The 23,923-nt window shown below is 39.5% G+C and overlaps 1 protein-coding gene across 2 annotated transcripts in view; it reads right to left on the minus strand.

Moving 5' to 3' along the window:
• Nucleotides 1-23,923, minus strand: part of NAV3 (neuron navigator 3) — a gene marked incomplete at both ends in the record, with an annotated part of 261,126 nt that overhangs the window by 39,227 nt on the left and 197,976 nt on the right. For both annotated transcript variants that reach the window (XM_084267744.1, XM_084267743.1), the window contains 7 exons: nucleotides 3,724-3,776; nucleotides 6,306-6,494; nucleotides 8,322-8,482; nucleotides 10,783-10,824; nucleotides 16,995-17,483; nucleotides 19,039-19,744; nucleotides 21,867-22,143. In XM_084267744.1, the coding sequence (XP_084123870.1) occupies nucleotides 3,724-3,776; nucleotides 6,306-6,494; nucleotides 8,322-8,482; nucleotides 10,783-10,824; nucleotides 16,995-17,483; nucleotides 19,039-19,744; nucleotides 21,867-22,143 (1,917 nt within the window). The remainder of the gene's footprint in view (nucleotides 1-3,723; nucleotides 3,777-6,305; nucleotides 6,495-8,321; nucleotides 8,483-10,782; nucleotides 10,825-16,994; nucleotides 17,484-19,038; nucleotides 19,745-21,866; nucleotides 22,144-23,923) is intronic.

The following is a 23,923-nucleotide window of genomic DNA, read 5'->3' on the forward strand; positions in this document are numbered from 1 at the left end:
TTCTGTGCTATTAGAATTGTAATAATTGATTATAGAAATGTTTTCCTATTTTACCTGGTGCAAGAGAAGACTTTTAGACAATGTCTTTTTATGTAGGTGCTTATCTGTTAACAGGCACAAAAAAGACTGGGATGCTATGGTATTATCCTGTGTAACACCTAGGACTGCTATTGGAAGAAACTGTTGTAACAGCTGGTACATCAGTACATGGGAATCATTTAGAATAATGATTGGTTCTTTTTGCCAGCCCAAGTGTGACATACCTACTGATACTTTCTGATCTATCTTTGCTAGACAAGATCTGCCTACAGAAAAAAATGAAAATATGTTATTGTTACTTCAAATATAGTGCACATGAAAAGTCATGAAAGGATCAGGAAAGATCACAGCCTCTTATGAAATAAACTGTGCCAATAAAAGCAAAAAAATAGAAATTTAGGGTTGGTAACCTTTCCCTGAAACTGCCATGTGGGGATGTGATCCTTTGCCCTTATATGACTGGCCCTCACTGATGAAGGCAATGCTATGTGTTGTTATCAGATGTGTTGTCTCTCTCCTGGCAAAAGTCAACTTCTGTGGGCAGTGGGAGAAGTTAGTGAAAGATGGAGAACAGGATTCTGGGCACACTATCAACTTATAAAAAATATAAAAATTGACTACCAAATACATCTGAGAAGTTTTAGTCAAGAGTTCATGCTGACACCCCTGTAACCCAGCACTCAGCCACTGCTTCAAAAGGCTCTAAAGGAAAAACATTTTTTCTCCTGCTATTTCTCTATCCTATTCACCCATCCCATCCTTGTAAGGATTATTTTTCGGTTTGTTTTTTTTTTTTAAGTCTTAAAATATTAACATACAAATGACATGTCCTTACACATCTCCTTTGAGCTTGGCTTAGCACAGTTAATGAAGTCTGAGGATTTTAAGTGTAGCTAATGCTGAGAGCCAGTGCGAGAAATATAGCAATTAACTAGATATGTGCAAATTGCAGTGTCTCACCTGCTGAGCAGGAGGAGATTAAAACTGGAGACAGCCTATCATAATTTACACTATCACGCATGTTTTTCAACTTCTTGGAGAGCTGGATATGTTCACTGCCAAAACTGAATGAGCATTTCAGTCCTACAGTCTACTAACTCTGCTCACATGGCATACATTTCTGTGAAAGCAAACAATTGTCTCCTGCACATGCATATCTCTGCAAGCTGGATTTCCAGTCTATTCCATTAATTTCTCAAAACCCAAATGCAAACCCAAAAGAAAGCCAATACCTACAGAAAACACCAGTGCATGCACCACTTTGGTTTCACTGGACTTGTTCCTTCCAATAGCAGCAGATCACAAAATGTTTCTTCTAAGTCTCATATTCTAATTCTCAAAGAAACAATCTTCAGAGAATAACTGCAAGCTTTTCAGCTATCCTTTGGTAATAATGCATAAAGATCTTGTTCTTGATCTTTATTTAGTACTCTGTCTGAATCTCTCCAGTGATTAGGCTGCGGAGAAACGCTAGCATCAAAGCTTAAGATGATGGCTGAGAAATATGATAAACATATTTGATTGAGACACTCATGGAAAGGCAGTTGCCTTGGAATTCCTGCTTAGTGATTGTGGTTGGCTTAAGTAAGGTAAAAAAGCTCTCGTATTCCTCCTTCAATCTAGTAACAGCTGAAAGAGAGTTACATGTGCCATAACCCTGTGAAGCTATCCCTTTCTGAAGGAAATGGGGCACCGTACCCTATCATCGAACAACTAAACGGTGTTCTCTGCTTTCAGCTGGTGTGATGCTGATTGCCAACCTTTCACGCTTCTATTCTCCACTTGTGCATCATCTTCTGATTAATTCTTGAAAAGTTTAAACATTTTTCACAGGATGAGAGGGATCAAGCAGAGAAATTCTGATCAAAAATCATCCCTGAAGGTCAAGCCTAGTAATTTTGTCATACTAATTCCTTTCCTGCCCTTTGCAGACTTTTTCTGTAATTTCCATTATCTTGTCTACCTAATCCATAACTTAAGAAGTGGGGTTTAGCTGCAATGTGAATTCAGAATTAGACATTTCAGAAGATATTTCGCTTACAGTATGAATTTGGGTAAAGAGTTTAAAGTTGGGTTTTCAGGAAAAATGTAGTTCATTCATATCATGGGGTTTAGGTAGTATTTCCAAGATACTTGGTACTCTTGAAAGGGAACAGGCTATATAAATAGAAAGCATTAATAAACTTTTGCTACATTACACAACATTAGAGCAGAGATATTTCAGACTTACTGACTCATCAGGTGCTGAAGGCATCCCGTGTCCCCTTGTAACTTGATTTTTGCCATCTATCAGTTTATTAACATTCTTCTAAAATTTGACATCAAAGCTTGATTTATAATTTTGGACACCCTCCTCTCCCCCTTTGCAAACTGATCATAGAGTTTCTCACAGACAGGGAGTGAAGATTTTTCCACTACCGAAATATTAAATGAGAAGCTTTTCTTTGAACATCAGTCATACATCGTGTGCAGCCAGTCTGTATGTGCATTCCACCCTCCCCTAAATAATTCAGGACTGGCCTGGGCAGGAATTGTTTGCAACTGGCTGCTTCAGGTCTGGGACAACCTACTACATGTGTACCTGATGTTTTAGACATGCCCTTGTATAGACTATTTTAGGATTAAACAGAACAAGGAGAGGCACCATTGTGCTAGATGTTATGCTTGGATGGAACCTACTTTCCAAGTTACCATGAGTTTAGCATTGTGCTACCAAGTGGTCCAAGCCCATCAGACTACATGGGCTCGGTATTCCCAGGCAAGAACTGGTGTTGGCTCTGAGTAAAGGAGTCCACACCATTCCCAGGATGTCAGCTGACACTATTCAACCCCTGGAACTATGGAGTGGAGACAGACTATTCATGGAGGTGTGTTGTGAAAACAGGTAAGTGGGCTGCTCTCCTGTGAAAAAGGGCTACTACAGCATGTAATTGTAGGTAGGGAATAGGTTGCAAAGCAGCTGCTGAGTATCAGCAGGGGAATGTCTACACATATTTAACTCATTCCATATGGATGATTTCTTGTTAGTAGAAAAACTGAAGCAACAAATTATGCTCAAGCTCTCAAAAAAAAAAAAAGAAGATACCAAAACAATAAAACAGAGAAATAAAAACAAAAACCGAGAACTTCTGCTTGAGCTAGAATACAATTATCAATCTAATCAACTAAGTTTAATATTCTTTAAAGACACACTTCTCTTTGGAAATAACATCTAAAAGCTGCCATTTGCAACAAAGCTCACTACTAGACATGTAAATTGTATCTCCCTTACCCTGAAGAAATCTTGTATTTTTCAAGAAGCGTAGCTCAAGCAGTGACATGACAAAAACATTTTGTAAATTGTGCAATTAGAAAACTAGCTGTAACTAAGTAAAATTGCTCAAAATCATCAACTACAATAGTATAAGGACCCCCCTTAAACCGAGACTCCTAGATATTTACCTTCTTTTTAGATTTGAAAATACATACTAGGTAATTGTAAGCAGTTCTAAGCAAGTCTTATAAAGAAGATGAAAAAAATGTATCCTGAAAAAGCACGACAGTGATGCCAAAGTTGAAAATAAATGTTTCTGCTTTATTGCAGTACAATTTTAATCCTTCTAAACCTGAAAGTATTGAAATTTTTATGAGCAATGAACAAGAAAAGAGACGGGTGGAACTTTTTTCTAAAATGTCAATACTCACCGTAGAGTAGAGAGAGGATGTGCTGGAGACGAGTGATAATGAGGACCCATGTACTTTAAAAAAAAGAGGAAAATAACATGAAATATTGATGAAAGCATAAAACTTCCCCCCATGTAGCCCAATAACTAAACATATTTTTAAAATGAGTAACAATCATCCATGAAGACCAATTATGAGCTATCACTATGGAAAGGCTATTGATATTTTTCCTGCTCTTAGAAAAATTATTCTATACAGAAAAAAAGCATTTTCCTGTGTACAAAGTAGAAGAGCAAGGCAGAGAAGTTCAGTACTATTACCAACACACCAAGCATCACTTTTGTTGTTTTGACAAGAAGTCACTTGACAAATACACTCTTAAGAAGAAGCAGAAACTGAGCTGTTTATACACCTGTCCAAAGCTGAGCAAACTGATTTTTAATAAGAGACTATGCTTTGCAAAGCTGTTCACATTCCCTGGGGTGAGCTCCCAGGCTTTGCTCAGATGGTTTCTCCTCTCAGCAGACCTGTGTATTTGCAGTCCCTGTGAAGAGGTTACTGCAAGATATAGTGCAGTATTTCCACTAATCATCAGCAGAGTCAGCACCAAGAGCATTGAGTGAATGTTGCAGGGCTTCAACTCAAAAAAATGAAGTTCTGGGCCTCTCCGAAGATGGCAAGTGAAGACTCATCTGAAACAAAATTGCCCTTTCTGCTTCTGATGACTCTCCTCTGGAAGGATACACCATCAGAGAATTTTAAATAAGATAATTTATTTAATGACTTACTTTCAGTTTTGCTTTAAAACAAATCAGCTTAATATTTATAATCTGCCAGGGTTTGGTAAACAAAGTATTTTGCTTTTATAGCTACCTGGCATCCATTCATATCATGAACTGACAATACAAGAATACCTGGATTAGCCAAATAGACTTCGAATCTAATTTTGTAACTGGGTAAATACTTACAAAGTTGTGGTACCCTGACCACTGAAACCCTGTTGCCATCAATCTTTGGGTTTCAGTCTCTGCTTTAAATCTCTCAGCTGAACTCTCATTCTGCTCTCATAATGATTCCACCCATTACCTCACTTCTTTTGACTATAACCTTCTTCTGAGCTCCTATCTTAAATAAAACACATTTGGCCTTCCAAAGCATCATTTCATGTTAATCTCTAATGACTGTAAACCGCTTGAAAATCTGTTTATTATTGCTGCATTGACTTTCATTTACTCAGGTTGATAATGGTTATCTGCTCCAGCTGGATATGAAACCTGACCAATGAGAAAGCTTTCATCAAAGCCACTGGTGGCCCATTACAGAAATTCTAGATTTAACACCTCTTTTTCTATGCATAAATTATTTGCCTTGTTTTCTGTATTATTCTTCCAGTGTTTCCTCTGATAATTCTCATGTTCCTTGGCAAAGGGGCTGTAGTCACCTCTGTCCTTGAATTATGAGATATGCTTCTGTGCAATCAGCCATCCTCCCCATGCTGACAACTCACAGCTTGATCTGTCTTGCACCCTACTGCTAGTATTACATACCCAGATGTCTGCCTGACATACCATCTAAAATACAGAAGAGAAGAAGGAACTGAAAAGTAGAAGTATTAGCTCTCAGTTATTTCATCTAGGACTTCCCCCCTACCCCCTTTAATCTCACAACTATGAGCTTTGGGGTTAGGGGAAGTCTTTTTTATTTGCTTGTTATAAAGACCATTTATATTGCCATCACTTAGCAGTAAGCAAGATTGATGAGATGATGTTCTGGAATGAATCTCCATTAAATTTTAGTGCATGTTTTTTTCTTTCTTTTTTTAATTAAAGAGTGTGAAAATTTTGCGCTTATGGGAATTCTGCAAATAATCAGATTTCCCAGAAATTTTAGGCAGAAGAAACTGTTACAGGGCATTTAATTAGGAGTTATCAGATGCTCCATGGTTAAAAAAAAAGAACAAAATATTCCCAAATTCCAGGTCTTGTATATAGCATTAATGTAAACAGACCAACAGCAATAATCAGCATAAAGAAAATAGTGAGATCAGATTAAATGACAAGAGTTCAAACCCAGAAATTCACATTGTGTTTGCTGTCAGGGGCTGTAGAAAAGTGGCGACATGAAATGACTGCAAAAGGAAGGGGATGCTAAGCAGCATTGGCATTTAGGGGAAAAAAAGGAAATACAGCAGTAGGACTAAGAAACCAGGAATCACAGTAGTTAAAATATGCTCAGACACTTCAAATTTAGAGGCAAAAATAATAAAACAAATTTCCAAGAATGGCTTCATTTTCTAAAAATTTCTGAAAGGATTTATACATCATGTATGTATACATACTCAGCATTGCATACTCAGCATATACATCATGTATGTATACATACTCAGCATTGTGTATTACTGCGTGAAATACCTTCCACACTGTCAGGTAAAGAAGTCCTGTGAGTCCAGCTTGTACAATGAAAAAAAGAAGAAAAAGCTTCACACAATTATTTAAGTTTTAATGTCGCAGAAGAAGTATTTTAACATTTCACTAATCTGGAGGCCTGTTTTGTGGGCCTGTTTTGGGATATATTCACTGATCCACATAGTAACTCAGCCTTACCTTCTTCCATGCTGTCCCTGAATGAACCTGAATGACTTATCGCTCGTGGTCTCTCTTCTAAGGATGTAGCACTGCCACATAGTTGGGAGTCATCATACAGATCAAAAGAAGTGTCTTGTGCAGGGATGCTGTTTGAACGCATCATACTGGGTCCAGGCAGGTTAAACTGAGACAGGTTGGTTGGACTCACTGGAATACAAAGCTTTATTAATGAAGCACATTTCCATTAAATGGGTTTTGGTTTTGCACAAAATTATAATGTAATGGTTAGGTGGACTTTAGGCTGTTGAGAAAATGAAATTCTTTTATTCCTGCACACAAAGCCACCACAAAAAGGTGTAGAGGATCTCCGAGGAGCTGAAACTGTATGAAATTAATCCTGTAAAATACATGGTAATACTAACACTGGTGTCTGAATACACACTTGTTCACTTTGACAGCCCAAGACAGAAAATCAATGGTAAAGATTCAAAAAAGGAATAAGAAATCATAATTATTTTTTATACGCAACTTTTCTAATAAATTAGTATCTGCATTTTATCGTTGCATACTTACATCACCAACTGCTATTAAACCCAAAGTTTATTGGCATATGCAAGACATATTTATCCTCTGATTTTCTACAATACCTACCACTACATTAGGTTAAAATTCCTGCACAGGCCAGTTGAATCTCAATGTAATAAACAGGAGTGGTCCCATTACTCGTGTGAAATCCAGAACATCACCAATGAACCTACTTTAAGCTTTTCCAAAGTCTGTTTGCCAGTAGAAAGGAAAGCCTGGCTACAGTTCTCCTGGACCATGTCAACTCAATGCCTAGAAGAAAAAGCCAATTGTCTATCCAAATTCAGCCTTGGTGTTTGGACTTTTGTTTTAGATCATCCAAGACGTGCTTTCAGTCACGAACTACCAGAGCAGCTGTGTTGTGAGAGCAAATTATTCCACAGGGCCATTATCACAGGAAGAAGCAAAGGACAATGAGAAAATAAATTAAAAAAAACTCTGATCTTATTGCTCTCTGTTGTGTGCACAAGAAGTATGAGCAAAAAAGATAACTGTAAGCAGAAAATGCTAGAGTGAAAGACTGCTTAAAAAGAACTGTGTTTAAAACTACTGCACGTAGGTTGAGAAAATCCAAAGCAGTGGCTTGCTTAGCCAGGATCCAATTTCATTTTTAAAAGTGGCTTTGTTCAACTTCTTTTCCCATATGTAAGAGAGAGCTACATTTGTAGGTCTGATCAAATTTCTTTTGAGTGATTGTAAGCTACAGATGCCATAAGCTGTGACAGAGTGATGGAAGTGTGAATACTTCAAAGGTTGCTGCCAATTCCACAGTAAGGGCCTAAAAAGCTCATTGTATGTACATGTCCAGAGTGGTGCGAACAGAAGATTTTCTATTAAGCATTAAAGAAAATATTAAAATTATTAACAAAGCTACATTTGTCTTGGATTAACTTGAAACAAGATCCAGAAGAACCAAATCTTCATCTTGACCTGTAATCAAATAAATCTGCAATGTGACTCACATCCCAAAATACTACATTGCATTCAAGGCTGGGATTTGGGTTGGGCCCGGTGCAGTTACAGTCAGGTCCAGCTACTGAAATGCACTGGAAAGGTCTATCTCAAAGCAAACCTGTACACAGGAAAAAAATATTGTTTAGTGTCTGGGCTGACATTCACTACACTCACTGGAAAGGATCCTACTGACTGTGAATCCAGAAAGAGAAGAGTAGCTATGGACTAGAAGCTAATTTCTAGCTCTGCCTCAGATTTTCTTCTCCTTGGGCAAATCATTGAGAATCCATGCTATTTTTTTCTATAAGCAAAACAGGAGATACCCTGGCCTACTCCATGAAAACCATGAGTTTCCCTTCATTCGTGAGGCACCACAATATGGTGATGGAGATGTTGAAATAAATTACCTGATTTGACAAACTAAGAAACATGAATGGTTGAAGTTTATGATTCTATTCTAGTGTGGGAGAAACAATGAAGGGAAACAGCATTTACCCAGGTTGGAAAAATGATATTTTCCAGTTGCAGATGAAGACATAGCTGAAGGAGAAACAAGTGGGGACTGACTGCCAGTGTCTTGCAGGCCTCCAGTTGAATGGGAGCGTAGCCATTCCTTGCCTTCCTCCTGACTCGTCTGCCGGGATGATGGAGTATATCTGAAAAACCACAGCTGACATGCTCAAAACAACGACAAGTTGACAGTTTGGAAAGAAACAGATGTCACATAAATACCCTTCACCAGTTAGACAGAACAAAACCCTTGGAAAGCATCAGGTCTAGCCCAGTGATTATCACCACGGATCTCATAAAGGTAAAATTTACCATCACATTGCAACATAAAAAGTCCCAAACTTGAAACCCCTATCATCTTTAACACCCTCCCCAAAACAGCATTCCCTTCCTTTTGAAGACACATGATGATAAACCATAGAAGACAGACAACTGAGCTGACAGGAAAGGACTTCAAAGCTATAGCAAGTGTACAGGTTGTTGCAAAAGCTCAGAAGCTATGTGGCTAGAATGGGGAATGGACAGACTTGAAGCCAAGAAATGTGAGTAGCTGCTTACAAAATGAAATCTGCCACAGATCATGTGGGCAACTGGTTAGATGACAGGAGCAAAACAGATCAACAAGTCTGAAAAAGGAATTTACATCAGTCATGAAAGCTACTCATGGTCTAACACGCAGGTCTGTTGCTCTGAATGCTACTTGGAATTGTGTCCTGCCCCCAAAGTGGGGGGAGGGAAAGGGACAGGAAAAATCCACAATTAGCAGAAACAAGTTCTCTGGAAGGAAGAAGTCTGGCAATCAAATCATTCATCAACTGCTTCCTATGGCAAACCAATAAAACAAGTGCAACTTGACACATGGGCTAAGAGGGAGAACTGGCAACTCACTGGCCCAGGTTTTTTTTAGCTGACTTAGAAGAAAGGCAATACTGGCAGCGGTGAAACATTAAAATGTGCAGGCAGAGTGGGTCTTAACCAAGGGATTGTTTTCAGCGATGTCTGCAACAGCCTGCTTCATTCAGCACAATCTCCTGCTGAAAAACGAGCCCCTTCTTCACCACTGTCATGAGCCATCGGCACTCCCCAAACAGCAGAGCAGAAAGGGCTTTTGATACTCTGGCTTCAGGCTTGCGAGGCACACGGATTTCTGCTTAGAAAGCAGATTAAGTGAACATGTAAGTTCTCATGTTGGGCTTGGGGTTTTGCACAATATTTTATGCCATTAAAACATCTTGTTCTGATTAAATATTTACTTCCTTTCTCCTTTCCAAAAGACAGCTATGATCTTTGCCTATAAATGTGGTAGAGCAGAGTTACCCAGTGGTAATCAGATCAGAAAGATGGCAAAAATGAGAATTCAGGATCTGATCTTGGACTGGGATCTCTGCATATTAAATCAAACAGACAGTCCTTCTGGGATAACTGATCAGGCCTATATGCCTATAAGCTGTTTTCCCACTCCATTTCACTTTCAGCTTTCAGCCACCATTACAATTGTACAGGCACAAACCTCAGTCATCCCATTGTACCCTTGCAGGGTCAGTCCCCTTTATGCCTCTTTCGTGTCCTCCACCTTTTCCATTCTCTCCCAATCAAAAGTGATTGTTTTGGGATAACAGGAAATATGATTAATTCTTTATGAGGAACGGATAGTGCAGAAGAGCAGAAGGTGCTTTCTAGTGACAACACTTTAGCACTATTTTTAAATTTCATAATATATTATTTATCAACTACTCAAGAAATATTACTGTGTAATTTCAGTGACTGGAAGGCTGGATTAGAGAGATAAGTTGCCATGCCTGATGAGACAAGTTACCTAATGATCTCCTCTTCTAATTATGGAGTATAGAAGAGGGTGGATGACTTCTGTTTTCTGTGATGAAAATAGCTCTAATTAGTGGGGAATTAGTAGCAAAGTTGGACTATGAGTATTGATCATTAGGGACCAAGAAGACTAGCTGGAGCAGGGCTCATTTTATGCTTACAAACCTTATGTATTAAAATAAGCATCTTCTAGCCTTACCCTTTACTGGATCTTAAATTTAAAATGCATGACCATGTACATCTAGAGTTCAAGTTCAGATCCACCTCTGAAACCTTTTTCTCCATAATGTTTTCAACAATTAGCCCCACTGAATTGCAGAAATATCTTGTTCTGTTTCTTCTAGGTCTCCAGAACTCAATGCCTTTTAAGGTTCATTGCATATGGAAACCATCCTTAACAGAATTCACTTTCCATGATGTATTTTGAAAGGAAATGTATTCACTGGGCAGACTTGGAAAGAAAAAGTCCATTGTTAAAAATGTGTAATTTTTTGGTTTGAATCTAAATACCAAGAACTCTGTTGTAAACTGGATCAACAAAAGAGGAAAGAAAATGAAAGACAGTGTAGAAAAGGTTACAAGAAAACAGAGAAGCAGCAGTCATGCTCAAAAAAATATATACCTTAATCCCTTTTTGGGTAGTGTATTTCTGTCAAGCTGCATGCTGTTAAAACAAAAAAAATCCCTAAGGACATACAGTAAACATGACTGTTCAGAATTACAAATTTTCAAGGTCTAGATGTGCGTGCATAACAGAAGGTCATTTAATGCTTTTTAATATATCTTTCATGATAAATCCCTTAACTCTTTGGAGGGGACAACAGGACATGGACTGCTGCACATTCATTTTTCATCTAGACATGCTCTGGGCTGGGTCAATAGTAATTTGGAGACTGTCCAAGTCAGAAAGGAGCCCTTCCTTACCATTTCTAACCTTCTTACAGCTTCACCCTGCAATCTGTGCAAGAATCATATGGTCACAGTATGAATCTTTATTTTTCACAGTTGCCTATGATATGCCAATCGATTTCCGAAAGAAATTAAGGTTGTGGCACCTGCTATGAGACAGCATGGCCTTGCCAGAAGCCAAATGACAGCTCTGCTTGTAGAAATACGTACCAAATATGCAGACCCTTGTCTTTCTGTTACTGTGGGGCTCATATAGTAAGGTGATGGTGGGGACAGTGAAAAGTGGCAGCAGAGCAACACTGTGTCATATTCGTGCACAAATTGTGGCAGAACGACTCATCACCGGAGATCGGTAGCTGGAGATTTCCTAATCCAAACCTCATCACTGGAAGGGCACCCACCAGCCTTCCCTCAAATCAAGTTTCCTTTGGGCATTATTCATAAAGACACAGAAGATCGGTCCCTGAGTAGTGTGACTTGAATTTGAACTAGTTATCCTCAAGCAAGCATTGCAATGTTTTTTTCCTTTAAGAACGTAATTTAGTGTTGCCATGTGGATTAAATTGTGAAATGGCTTAAGAAAGTTTCTGTATTACATATCATAATCACACCTCTGAGAACAACAGTGACTCTTCCTACCCAAGAAAACTCTCATGCTACTATTAAAGGTCATGTGGGGGCCTGGAGGCCCCACTGCCATGTAACCTTGATCTCTGCAAGTAAAGGCAGTGAAAATACTGTTGGTGTTAACAACCCGTTACCATTAGGGCTCAGGCAGTAAACCACTCTGACCACCAGCAAGTTTTATAGGCAATTTTACTGGTGTAATCAGGGCCTTGATCTGCATGGGGAGAAAGCGAATGCAAGGAGAAACTGCACAGGATTTCAGCACAGGCCCAGTGAGAGGAGTCCCCTATCAGACAGAAGACTTAGTTTTCAGCACTTTGCTCCCAGCATAACTAACAGGACCAGGAAGGGTTCATAAAAAGAGAACGTACATTTTGAATATATAATTCATTTAGTACCTTACAGAGAAAAATGGACCCTTAATGGTCCTTTATGTACCTCTAAATTTCAAAACAAATAAACATGATTATACTAACAAAGCCGGTTTCTTCTGCATATATTTCAGGCACCCCAAATGAACAATACATTTCCTAAGATTACTTTAACTTGAAGTTCTCTGTATTTCAAAATAATCTAGAGCACATTACTTAAAACTAAAGGAGCCAATCAGCGCTCCTTTAAAATAATCTGCAAGTCAAAAGTCAGTCAGATAAATAGGCAAGCAGTGACCACAGGATTTTGCTAAAAAGCATTTAAATTCAGGTGCCCAAATGAAATAGGGATGATTATTCTTCAACATGAGTATGGAGTTATTGCAACTGCATAGTGAATATAGCTTAATGAATATAGCAAATATTCATTTTGCTTTTCTAAAATATTTCATCTTGCAAAGATGCTCCTAGATTTCAGATCATTGCATTCTAAAACTATTCATTCAGACCCATAACCGACCATATTTTTTTAGTATCTGAAAGCATTCCTCCACCAGGCAGCTGGGTACGTTATTTCTACAGAAACTGGACTTTTGGTAAATAGAACTGAACTGTAACATGCAGCCGTCCCATTAGGATACTACCAGCCTGACCTCACTGATCAAAAGATCTCTAAAGATGATATGAAAAAAGTCACCCCTTTCCTGAAAGCAGCAACACATTCATAGAAATCTCTCTTTGGCTCACAGCAAATACCAACCTAAAGTAAGGTTGAGAATATTGTATGTATATTCCTGATGTTTTCCTTTGCTGCGTCAACTGCCATAAAAGCAGTCTTGTGGGAAGAGTCATGGACATGAAGGCTGAGGTCAACCCTGCTGTATTTCCATTCCCTTTTTGTTTATTTTGCACTGGAGAAACTGTCTGTAAGCTCCCTGGGGTGAATTACAGGAAGCCTGACAGTTCTCAGTTTCCTACCTGCCCTTGGTGTTGACGTAAACTTGGGAAAGAGCCATAATGCCTTATCTTTGGGCTATATCTAAGTGTTGCAGGGCTGTTAGGGAATAAAACAATGTATGGGAAGCTAAGAAACACCTAGGGAGGTCTTGGGCAGGCTGGGCCAGGCTGATATGAGACTTAGGTGTCCCAACAAATGGCTGAGTGCATAAGAAAATCTGATACATGATGCTCTGCTTCACATCCTAAAACCCCAACCATCAACTATGATGATAATTTAAAGCAAGTGAAAGTATTGCAGATCTTAAGTGGATTTCAATGCACTTTCACGGCCTTCTAAACTAAACATCCTTTTAAAGTAAACCAAAGCAAGCTAGTCATGTAATCAGAAACTGCTTCCACTCTGCCAATCTTAAAATGCAGCTATTATTGCCAGTGGGACCACTGCTCCAATAGTTCTGCATTTTTTGTGCATCTCTTGCTGTGTCACTCAGACCAAGCAGAAGAAAGACACAACTCTGCAATGTCCAACAGCAATTTGGGGTTCAAAACAACAACTCACTGGTGATGTGTCTGCCTTGAAAATTTTATCAATTAAAGCGGTGATGTTTCACAAATTAACAGTTTTACTTTAAGCATAAGCACCTCTATGATTTATTTTAATATCTCTAAATTTTTGTAAGCCAAAATATAAGTGCTCTCCCGCGTACATAGGGAGTTACACTGCTATAACAGAAGTAGATGTCTAAATAAATGCTGCTAGTGCAAAATCAGCAAAAGTCATCAGGGACATGCTAATTTTACTGAAAAAGTATTTTGCTAGTGTTTACTGAACCCATTTTCTCATTATTACAATGCAAAAGAATCTCATGGAGTGACTGCCTCAAAACTGGGTGTGAAAGATGTCTGGAGGGATGGAGAAGTGCCGCGCATGAGTGAGCACATGTGGCAGAGACCTTGCGGATTTTCCTTCTCTGTGGCAGGTGACTGCTTTTGTGGAAGCAGCCATGGGCTACTCTCCTTAGTAGAAATCATAGATGCACCCTGAAAATTTGGTCTAATTTGCTGGGTTCTTTCTCAGTTGCGCTGAATGTTTCTTAAAACTTGTAGTCCCAAAATCTTCAAGTTGAAGCCTTAGCATGAAAAAGTAGAATGGAATAACTAATTTATAAGACTTAACATGTGACACTTTTCATCTTTAAAATAACTGGGGAAAATGGGTTGTCCCAGCAATGGCACTACAAGCCCTTAGACACTGACTGATTTCTAGAAAATAGTCTGATGATTTACCATTTAGTATTTGTGCAAATACATCCTGCCTTGTTATATCCCTTCAGGCCAGTAAACCACTGATCACTAGTCTAGTAACTCTTGACCAGCTGGTCAAGCACCTTTCTTTATTTCCCTCATTTACTTGTGAAACCGCAGCTGAAGCTGAATTAAGTTCATGGTTTTTCATTGTATCTAACTCCTCTCATCTACTCATAAAGGTTGTTCCCTTGCAAATGAATTAAATTAGTCTTATTTAAAAGGCTGTTAGTGATAAACCCCAAGTTATCTGGTTTTTAACCCATTTAGTTTAATATCCTTTGTATCTTTTCAGGAAGGGAGGAGGCAAGGTGGGCTCAACATCAGTCCCCTAAGTCCTCCATCCCAGCTGCCCTCCTTGCTCCTTTCTCAGCACAGACCCTTTTGAAACCTCCACTTCAGTCCTAATGACTGCAGGGTTCTTTCAGACTCTGTCTGAGGCAGGGAAGTGAAAAGTTCATCGGGGCCAGTAAACTGGAGCAAACTCTAACCTTTTCTTTCCCTCTTAGTGTGCTTGCCATTAGTGATGCTTAGCTACCAAACTGCAGCTAATGCTTCAATGAAGCAAAGCCATATTTATTTGTATGATCTATTATTAGATCTCTCTTCTCTTTTAGTTCTCCCTAGGCTTTCTCCACATAGACTTTATGTCACTTACTAGTACTATCTCATTCTGTGCTTCGGTATTTCTGATTTTGTCTCTGCACTGTATTTGTGTATCTCACTACACAGACTGCTCCTTCAGTCTTCTGCAGGCTCTGGAGTGACTGAAGAAAAATAATAAGCCTGTTTGCAGATAATTTCTTATGCCATGCCAGGCTACAACTAGTATTGCCAGAGGCATCTCAAATATAATCTGAGTTTACAAAAGAAAAAGGACATAATCCATTGCCAAACATCCCTGTCTCTAACTCTGGAAACCAATGCTTTTGTTTCAGAAAAATCAAACTGCAAAAACCCTATTGGGGCTATAATTCAAGAAATGACACCGTTTTCTCTAGGTACATACATTTGTTTTGAGGCCAGATCAACATGATAAATGGCTCTCTCTGGACTCAATCACAATATTCCCATATGGACAAATCTGAAACTTAAAAATATTGCCAAAGGCAGAGTGTTTGGAACCACTGAAATTAAGTCACTGAACAAATACATAAAGTATTAGTAGTGGGGGTTGCTCAGGAGCTTATGCCAAGCCATTAACGTTTTCAATGTGATGTTTAACATCCTCTGTATAAATATGATCTTTGGCATAAATTCATACTCTTCCACATCATTCTGTTGACTTCACCATCCATACATGTAGCACTATTAATTAGTGAAGGGTTTTTATAAGCTAAATATTAATAATTAACTTTCTAAGAAATACTGTCACATTCAGTTCATGGCACACAATGTAAATTGCTATTTAAAAATTAAAGGCACAGTGCAAATTGCAAATTACATATCAGCATATTTTAACTACTGTTAGAATATGTTATATTGGTTCACACATGTTTTATAGTGCTGTAATTATAGTAGTAAGAGGTGTGATTTTAGCTGATATAGTAATACTTATGAACGTAACATAAGAGAATGAAATGTGTGGAGAGTTTCCATCTAGATTTGGCAAATAGTTGTTTAGGGTTTTTGTTTTGTTTGTGGTTTTTTAATGCTGATTCACTGAAAGTGAAATCTTTCCATGGAATGGATTGGTATTGAAAAATCTATGGGTTTATATAAATGGAAAAAAAAATCTTAACTTTGTATATAAAAGATTTTTTACTTTAAATCATTATGCTGTTAAACAACTGAGTTTAACCTTAAAATGTTTAAAATTTTCTGACTCAGTAGAATTTCTTTTTTGGACCAAAAGCTAATGAAATATTTAATACTGACTTTTCAGTCCCCATGTGAGAGAAGAGTTTCACAAAATTAACCTAAAATAATCGTGGTACGAGTGTGCCAGGGTTGGTGCACCGCTTTATAATATAAAATAAATGGTAAAATACCAGTGTGTTAAAAAAAGCAAGCAGAGAAAAACCCTTTCTTGCTTTTGTTTGCCTGTTCCAGATGCTCAGCAGGACTGTGCGTATAGTGGGGGTCTCACCTTGTAAACTGTCTCCCTGCCAGCAAAACAGCATTTGAGGAAGGATGGGTGTAATGATTACTATGTAAAAAACAACTTGTCAGGACTGGGCGTTTTAAGGCAAGACTGATCAGCTGCAGGCATGGGTCCACCAGCGCTGCCTCTGCTTTGAGCTAATGGGAAGAAAACTGGTGGAGTCTCACTGCTGGAGAAGATTTGCTAGCCAAGAGGGGAGTGATACTGCTTTGGTGCTGGAGCAGGTAGATCCAGGGCAGGAATTATTACTTGGCTGTTTAGATTTGCCCTTAATTAGACGATTTTCCCCTTTTCTCTGTTTTTTATCCAGAAAAAAAGGACAAAAAAACCCCACTCCTCAAGAAAGAAAAAAGTGCTTTTAAAACTCAAAAGGCAGTTGATTTCACATCCAATGCCTTTCAGCTTTCTTTTCTTCCTTCCTTCCTTTTTTACAGAAAGGACCAGGCTGCTAATAAACAGCGTCCCTTTAGGAAAACAGGTGGAGGGATTATTTTTTTTGGCTCCTGTCCTTTTGCCTCTTACTGGTTTCGTGGTCACTGTATCTACAGGCAAGCTCACCTTTCCGAAAGAGTAGATCTGACGCTTCCAGTCCTCATGAGCAGGCTCTGAACTTCCTGAGTGCTTGTTGTCAGTCCAGAGAGAGAGCCATGATGGCTAAGAGGAAGGTCAATAGACTCGGAACTGGTGTGAAGGCTAGTCATGGACTGGTAACTTGGTGTGTCCTTACTGCCCGCTGAAGAGCTGCTCAGGTTTGCAGCCCACACAAGACCACCTGATGTGAAAGAGTGCACTGAGGCGGGACTGGAAGCCAAGGAGTGACTTAAGCTTACAACATCTGCATTTAAGTCCGAAGGTTTACTGAAGAGGGGGCTGCTGCTACCACTTTGCCCACCTGCACTGCCCATGCTGCCTGTGCCCGAGGATGGCGATTCCAGGCTGCCTTGCCGTGCCAATGTGGTACTAGGGCTGGGCATTGCCGATGTGGGTTTCACACCTTCAGTACTGGGTGCAGAGGCAGCTTTACCACTTGCCTTGGCACCAAACAACCTAAATGTAAAACAAATAGCTTTAGAGAAACTGATAGCCACATTAAACATTCATGGCGTAACATCCTAAGAGCCAAACTACACATTTTTAATTACCACTACTAAAATCATGCCTACCTAGTTGATCAATCACATCGCAAAATTTAATTCACTTAACCATAGCACAATAATCAGGGTTCGTTTCATTAGCAACAGCTCTCATTCACTCCTGTTCAGATGTGCTCTTTGCACGTACAGACTGTCCCAGAGAGAGGTAAAATAATCACTTTTTTGTCTTATTAGTGCATAAACAGATTACACTTTCACCCAAATTCTGTAATTAAGCGTTCCCACGGCTAAGTCATTAGCTTTTAAAACTCCCGCTTCTCAAATCTGCTAAAATGACTGCAAAAAGCACTTGCAGAATACTTCATAGCTTAATAAGCATCTAAGTTTTTTGTGTGAAATTTCCCTCTTGTTGTTCTTTTGCACAGATGGTCATGCGCTCATCGGTCATGTAGTAACCATTCAGACAGAATAAACTGCACTGGAGCTAGATGGGCTCGGTTTGTCTCCAAGGGCAGTCGTGGCAGAGGTGTGTTTCTCATAATTGCCTCCAGAAATTCCATAGAAGAAAATTCTACAGTGAAATGATGAAAAAAACAACCCTAAAACCTAACCCAAATCTTCTAAAACTGTTGAAATTAAAGGTCATGTGATGACTTAATGTCTTACTGAAATATTTTAAGCTGCAGTTAAAGTGCAGCTCATAAATTAATGAGAAATAATTGCAAAACTTATCGTGATGTTAAGTAAGCATAGCTAATAACATAAGAATCTATTTTACACATAACCAAGCCCACAAGAATCAGCTGCAGCTCCCCAGCAGCCTGGAGGTGCTGATTTGATAATTAGACACAAGAGGGCACTATTGGCTTTTTCTCCAACAGTGCAAATGCTCCATCCCAATTTACATTTCCACCAAATTTATACGTCTAGAAACGTTTCAATAGGGCATTTCCAATTGAAATTTAGCTTTGTTTGTGATGAAAGATGTAGAAAAGGTGGTGAGATAATGAAACGCTTGTAGCTCGAGCTGCCAACAAAGTGAAAGCAAATGCTTTACTTATCTATAGAGCTCTTCAGTTCTCTGACCAGGTTCTGGCATTGCCTGTTCCAGTAACACATTGTGCCTGGACACAGCGTCCTTTTTCCCTTTTTGGGGTATTGAGAGGGAACTTCTCATGTGCCTGAATATTTAATGGGAATTTAGAATCATACAGTATCTTGAGTTGGAAGGGACCCATAAGGATTATTAAGTCCAACTTACTCTTAAACTTCAAACTGTGGTTATGGGAAGGTACCTACAATGCTCTCAGCTCAAGAAACAGCCTTTCGGGTCTGGGAGGTCTTTAGGCCTCAGAGAAATAATTGTGTTGTGTGAAAAATCATTAACCTTTCATTTATTCTCTGTGATAAAATATGCTCTGAAAAGGCTTTTTACCCAGCAGTTCAACACATTGAAAATCCCTGCCTTATGAACTGCAACTTCAGGAATTCAATGGAAAAGCACTGACCTTCGAAAGGTGGGTGAGGCGATATCTGGGTACTTGGACCCTGGCTGCCTAAGTCCTGGCGTGCCAGAGGCACTCGCCGAAGTTGGACTGGATTTGGGGGAACTGGACAGTGAGACGCTCTCAGAATCAGACACGGCCACTTTTTCTTTTTCCTTGTCTGTCTGGTTGATGGTGACGGGGCTGGAACGCCCGGAGCCGATCTTGCTTGGCTCTCGCAGTTTGGTGGCAGCAGCACCCGCAGACTTGCTGCTGACGTTGGAGTCGATGCTGCTGGTGCTGGAGCGGTGGCCACCTCTGCCAGGGATCCCGCTGCCGCTGGATTTCGATGGGCGAGGCAGACTTCGGTACTGCAGAGTCGTCTTTGAGTTCACGTGCAGGACACCATCATCCTGGTTCTGGGAACCGTCCAAGCTTGTTTTCCGCCCTGCGTTGGACTTCCCGCCAATGGCTGAAGATTTTGGCATTTTCCCTAGAGTCGCCGACCCGCTTGTGATAGTTGCTCCACTTGTGGTGATTATGGTAGAAGATGCCATCCCAGACTTCTTGAATCCAAAGGAACCGGTAGCAGTTGATCTCCCAATGCCAGAGGGAGGCTTTTTTCCTTCATCGCCACTGCTTTTTCCTGCATCCGATGGAGAGCGCTGAATGGAGGCTCCTTTCAGGGGAGTTTTCACTTTTTCTGAAGCTTTTGCATCATCTGTTTTTCCTGAATAAAAGTATATTGATAAAGGTCACTTGTGCTTAAGCTGCATGTCTCAATATCTAATTTTACCACTATATGGTTGCAATTTCAAAATGAAAAGGTACAGCAATAGAAACATTGCCCAAAGAAACCAGACCAATTTGGTCTTTAGTCCTCCATCAGCAGTCAGCAGTAGGCATGAGACATTACAGGTAAGCATTAAGTATTAAAAGCTTGACATTCTCTGGAGAATTTCCAGTTTCCTATGTAGCTGGAGAGCATAGATGTAGAAAATTATCCAGAATGAACCATAAGGAATTTTGTCTGGCTATTTTTTTCAGATAATAGTATTTCTATACTGAAGAAATAATATTTGAAAATAAAACATGACGTGTAATTAACGTTTCCAGAAGTATGGCACTAATTATGCATGCAGAAATTAACAGTACTTACTGAGTTCTTTTGTTTTCACTGATTTTTTTTTTTTTTTAGCTTATAACTAAGTTTGTTTTGGTTTTAGTTACACAAAACTATCAATTGCCATAATTATGTTATCATGGCATGAATATTTTTGATCTATAACTATTCCGATTACATGATTTAAGAGTCTTTGTCACATCCTTCATATTTTACAAAGATTTTTGATTTTCTGAGAGTCTGTGATACCTATATAGCATATATTTCTACATAGTATTATTATTACATTCAGAAAGGTTTAAATAAGATATTGGTTTCTATCTTAAAATATCCACTTCCTATTTTACAAACAGATAAAATTCCATTTCTCTTTATTCTAGTTTCTCTTTAGGCATCTATCGTATGGTCCTTGTAAGGAACAAATATTCAGCATAACATAGTTTCTAATTCACCCTTCGAGTGATGATGAAAGTTTCAGAGGTGGGTGGCCTCATTTCTTTTAAGGAACTAAACTTTAACAAAAAGCAACACCTACAAGTCAGAAGTAAATCTCCTCTGACTGGTTTTACCCAGTGCATGTTTCATGCTACACAAACACATGCACATGCCAAGAGACAGATCAGATTCCCGCACAGTTTCAAAAACTAAGGCCTCATTTCTGTGTTGCACAGTAGCTGCCTGCTCTTCTTCAGTAAAACAGATCTGGGAAACAGAACTTGGCATGTGGCAAACCTTTTAGTATCTCTGGTTTTAGTTGCTATTATAGGGGTGTCATTTCTGCATCCAGGACCTGGGTGCCACTGACCATGGCAACGCACCTTGGGGATCTTACGGACCAGAGGCTGACCAATGTTTAGCAGTTTCAAATTCCAGAGAAACAAAAGAGGCTCACACGGGATTTAAATTTATTCTGAGGAGATCTTTGTTACTTGTCTTTACAGCTGGGGGCTAAAGCATGATCATAAAGTATTTTGTGAGGATACAACAAAGATTCCTGCAAAGAATCGGTATTTCCCTAGAAAAATGATAGATTAGAATGTCTTAATAGTGATGCCTTCCATCAACTTAGAGTTTTTGCTTCAAGACTAGATTGCAGAAGTGCTTCCTACATCCCAGAGGCCTTTCAAAATTAGCACTGAAGAACATGTGTAAAAAGAGATATACTATCTCTTAATAGTGGTCTAGAGAATAGCCGCAGCATCTGGGATGTGACAATTCAGCTTTAGTATAGAAGTACTCATTTTGAGTCCCCTCACTTGAATGTCAAATCTTTTTATCTCAACTTCTAATCTTTCACCATTCCCAAGCATATGTTCAATTATCAAAGGTACAGGTTTTCTAGAGAACGGAGACAAAGCAGAGATGAGTCCAAAAATACTTTTAAGAATTTCTTAATAGAAGCTGACATACTCAAATGATAGTGAAACAAAATGCAATCACAGGGTTTTTTATGAATACATTCATATGTGATTAATAAATTATTAGTATGCAGTGAAGCAAACTAATGGTTATAAAGATGAGCGAGTCAGTATATTATTACAGTCTTGGCTTGCAGTCATTTATGAGGAGAACTACCAACACACTTGCAGTTCCTCATGTCTGTCACACACTTACAATATCCATTACCTTTTTTCTCAACCCACGTAAGATTACTTACTACTTATAAATGAAGCCTAAGTATAAAGCCCTAATTTTCACTGCTGTAATCTGAACTACAGAAGTTTCCTACCCGGGGTCTTGAGTGCACTTGTTCCAGCTTTGTGCCTGGACTGAGCTGTTCCTACTTGTGCTGTCATGCCTCTTCTCCAGGATCCCGTCTGTGAAACAGAAAGAGATGCTTTCTGCCCTCCCTTCTCTGACTCTTCAGACAGCCCCGAGGCAAGGCCTTTCCACTTGCCACTGCTGTCTACGCTGCTGTCAAAATCTTCCTCTGGTTTCTTCAGTTCTTCAGTGCTGCCCCAAGTTTCGCTGTCTGTAACTGAGCGCTTCTCCGAGTCTGTCTTCAGCTAGGAGAGATTTGCATGAGAAATGGTCAGTCTCAGCATCTTTGCTGATTTCTTAAATCACAGGGAGGGGAGGAGGATAAGCATATTAATTTATTCATAGCAAGAGCCACAGAAACTTCCTTTCTAAAACATTAGTGTCTTGGTCCCCAAAATTTAAAAATACTCCCATTTTGTGAAGATATTTTCTCATTTTCTTTTATTTTCAAAAGATTTTACCTCTCTCCTTCATGGATAAACCATGCTGAAGTGAAACAATAATACTCTCACTACTCCTCAACTCTCCAAATTTCACTGCGCTGAAAGGTTTTACTAAAATCTTGCATGAAGGAATTCCTACATATACTACAACAATCCTCTCTGTCTGGCTTCATGCCTTTTTCCATCCTAGCCTTCTACTGACCAAATTAGGAACATTGCTCCAGCAGCACTGAGTATGTTGTGCCACCAAGAAAATTATTGATGTGACAACTGATGGCTTTTCCATGGGCTTGTTTCCACTGAAACAAGTTGTTGTCATCAAGGAGCAGCCCAACAGGACAGACAACATGGAAGCTGTGGAAGTGAATTAAACAGCTGGGGACTGACCCACATCCTCTGTGTCTCATAAGATTTGCGTTATTTCTGCAGACAGGCTGTCCACCGTAATGCTTCCTCCTATGGTTTCCCACAGCCTCCAGAGCTCAGCCTCGAGGCATATTTGCACATCATCATCTCACCAGCCTTGCTTACCTCTGCCCCTCTTTAACAGCAAAAAGTGGCGCTGCTCTGCGGTATCGCCGTGCGTTACTTTGGCCTGATGTAACCACAGCCCTACCCTCACACAAGCAACCCAAGCGGGACCGCAAACTGGACCGCGTTCAGGGGAGGGCTATTTATTATTCTGTGTTGCCACAACTGCTTCTCCACAGAGAGCCCTCTGTGGCTGTTTCCTAGGCACTGCTGTCATAAGTAGGATTAATGCTGATTAGATGACCGACAGAATAATCAGTTGCTGTTTACATATTTGTCATTGGAGCCGCACAAAATGCAAAAGCTCTCTGCACGTCCGTGATTTCCTATGTGCTTTGGAGACGCTAGCACAGATTTTGGGTAAGGACTGATGGGAAAAGAGCCCAAGCAAACATCTACACAAATATTGCAGGGTCCTTCAGAAGAGTTTTCATTAGTGTTATTGCTACAACATGTGTAATGCTCCCAGAATTTTTCTCATAAATGAGTGGCTATAACCCCATAGCTATACATTTTTAAAGCAAACTGCATCGCTTCCAAGAAATGACAAGTATAATGCTTTCTAAAAGCCTCTCTTCACCATTATGGGATCTGAGAAGCGATGTTAATCCTCTTTTAATAAGAAAACAAAAACAAAATATGCATTTCCTGCCTCAGGCTATAGCCAGCTTGCACTGCTCTGATCACTTTAAAACACTGCAAAGGGGATGTCTGTGTTGCATAAGTATGTCTTACACCTGGAGAACAGCTGGCAAAATACTTATATATTCTGCTCATCTCAGCTTCTGGCTGAGACTGAGGGTTAGCACGGAGTACAGTGTGTTCTGGTTTGTCTGCCTGGCAAAGGCAGACCTGATAAAGGTCTGGTTTAGCCTTTGTAACATAAAGCAGCTCTGGCAGGAAGGCAAGATTTGAACATGTGCTGCACCTCTCTCTGTCACTGAACAAATTGCAAATAGTATCTGGTTGAGCAGCTAGAACATGAGATCACTCCAATGAAAAACCTGCAAATAGTTAAAACAGTCTGGCTGAGATTTCCCAGTCATCGTGA

This window comes from Gallinula chloropus (genome assembly GCF_964237585.1).
Source record: "Gallinula chloropus genome assembly, chromosome: 1".
NCBI lineage: Eukaryota > Metazoa > Chordata > Aves > Gruiformes > Rallidae > Gallinula > Gallinula chloropus.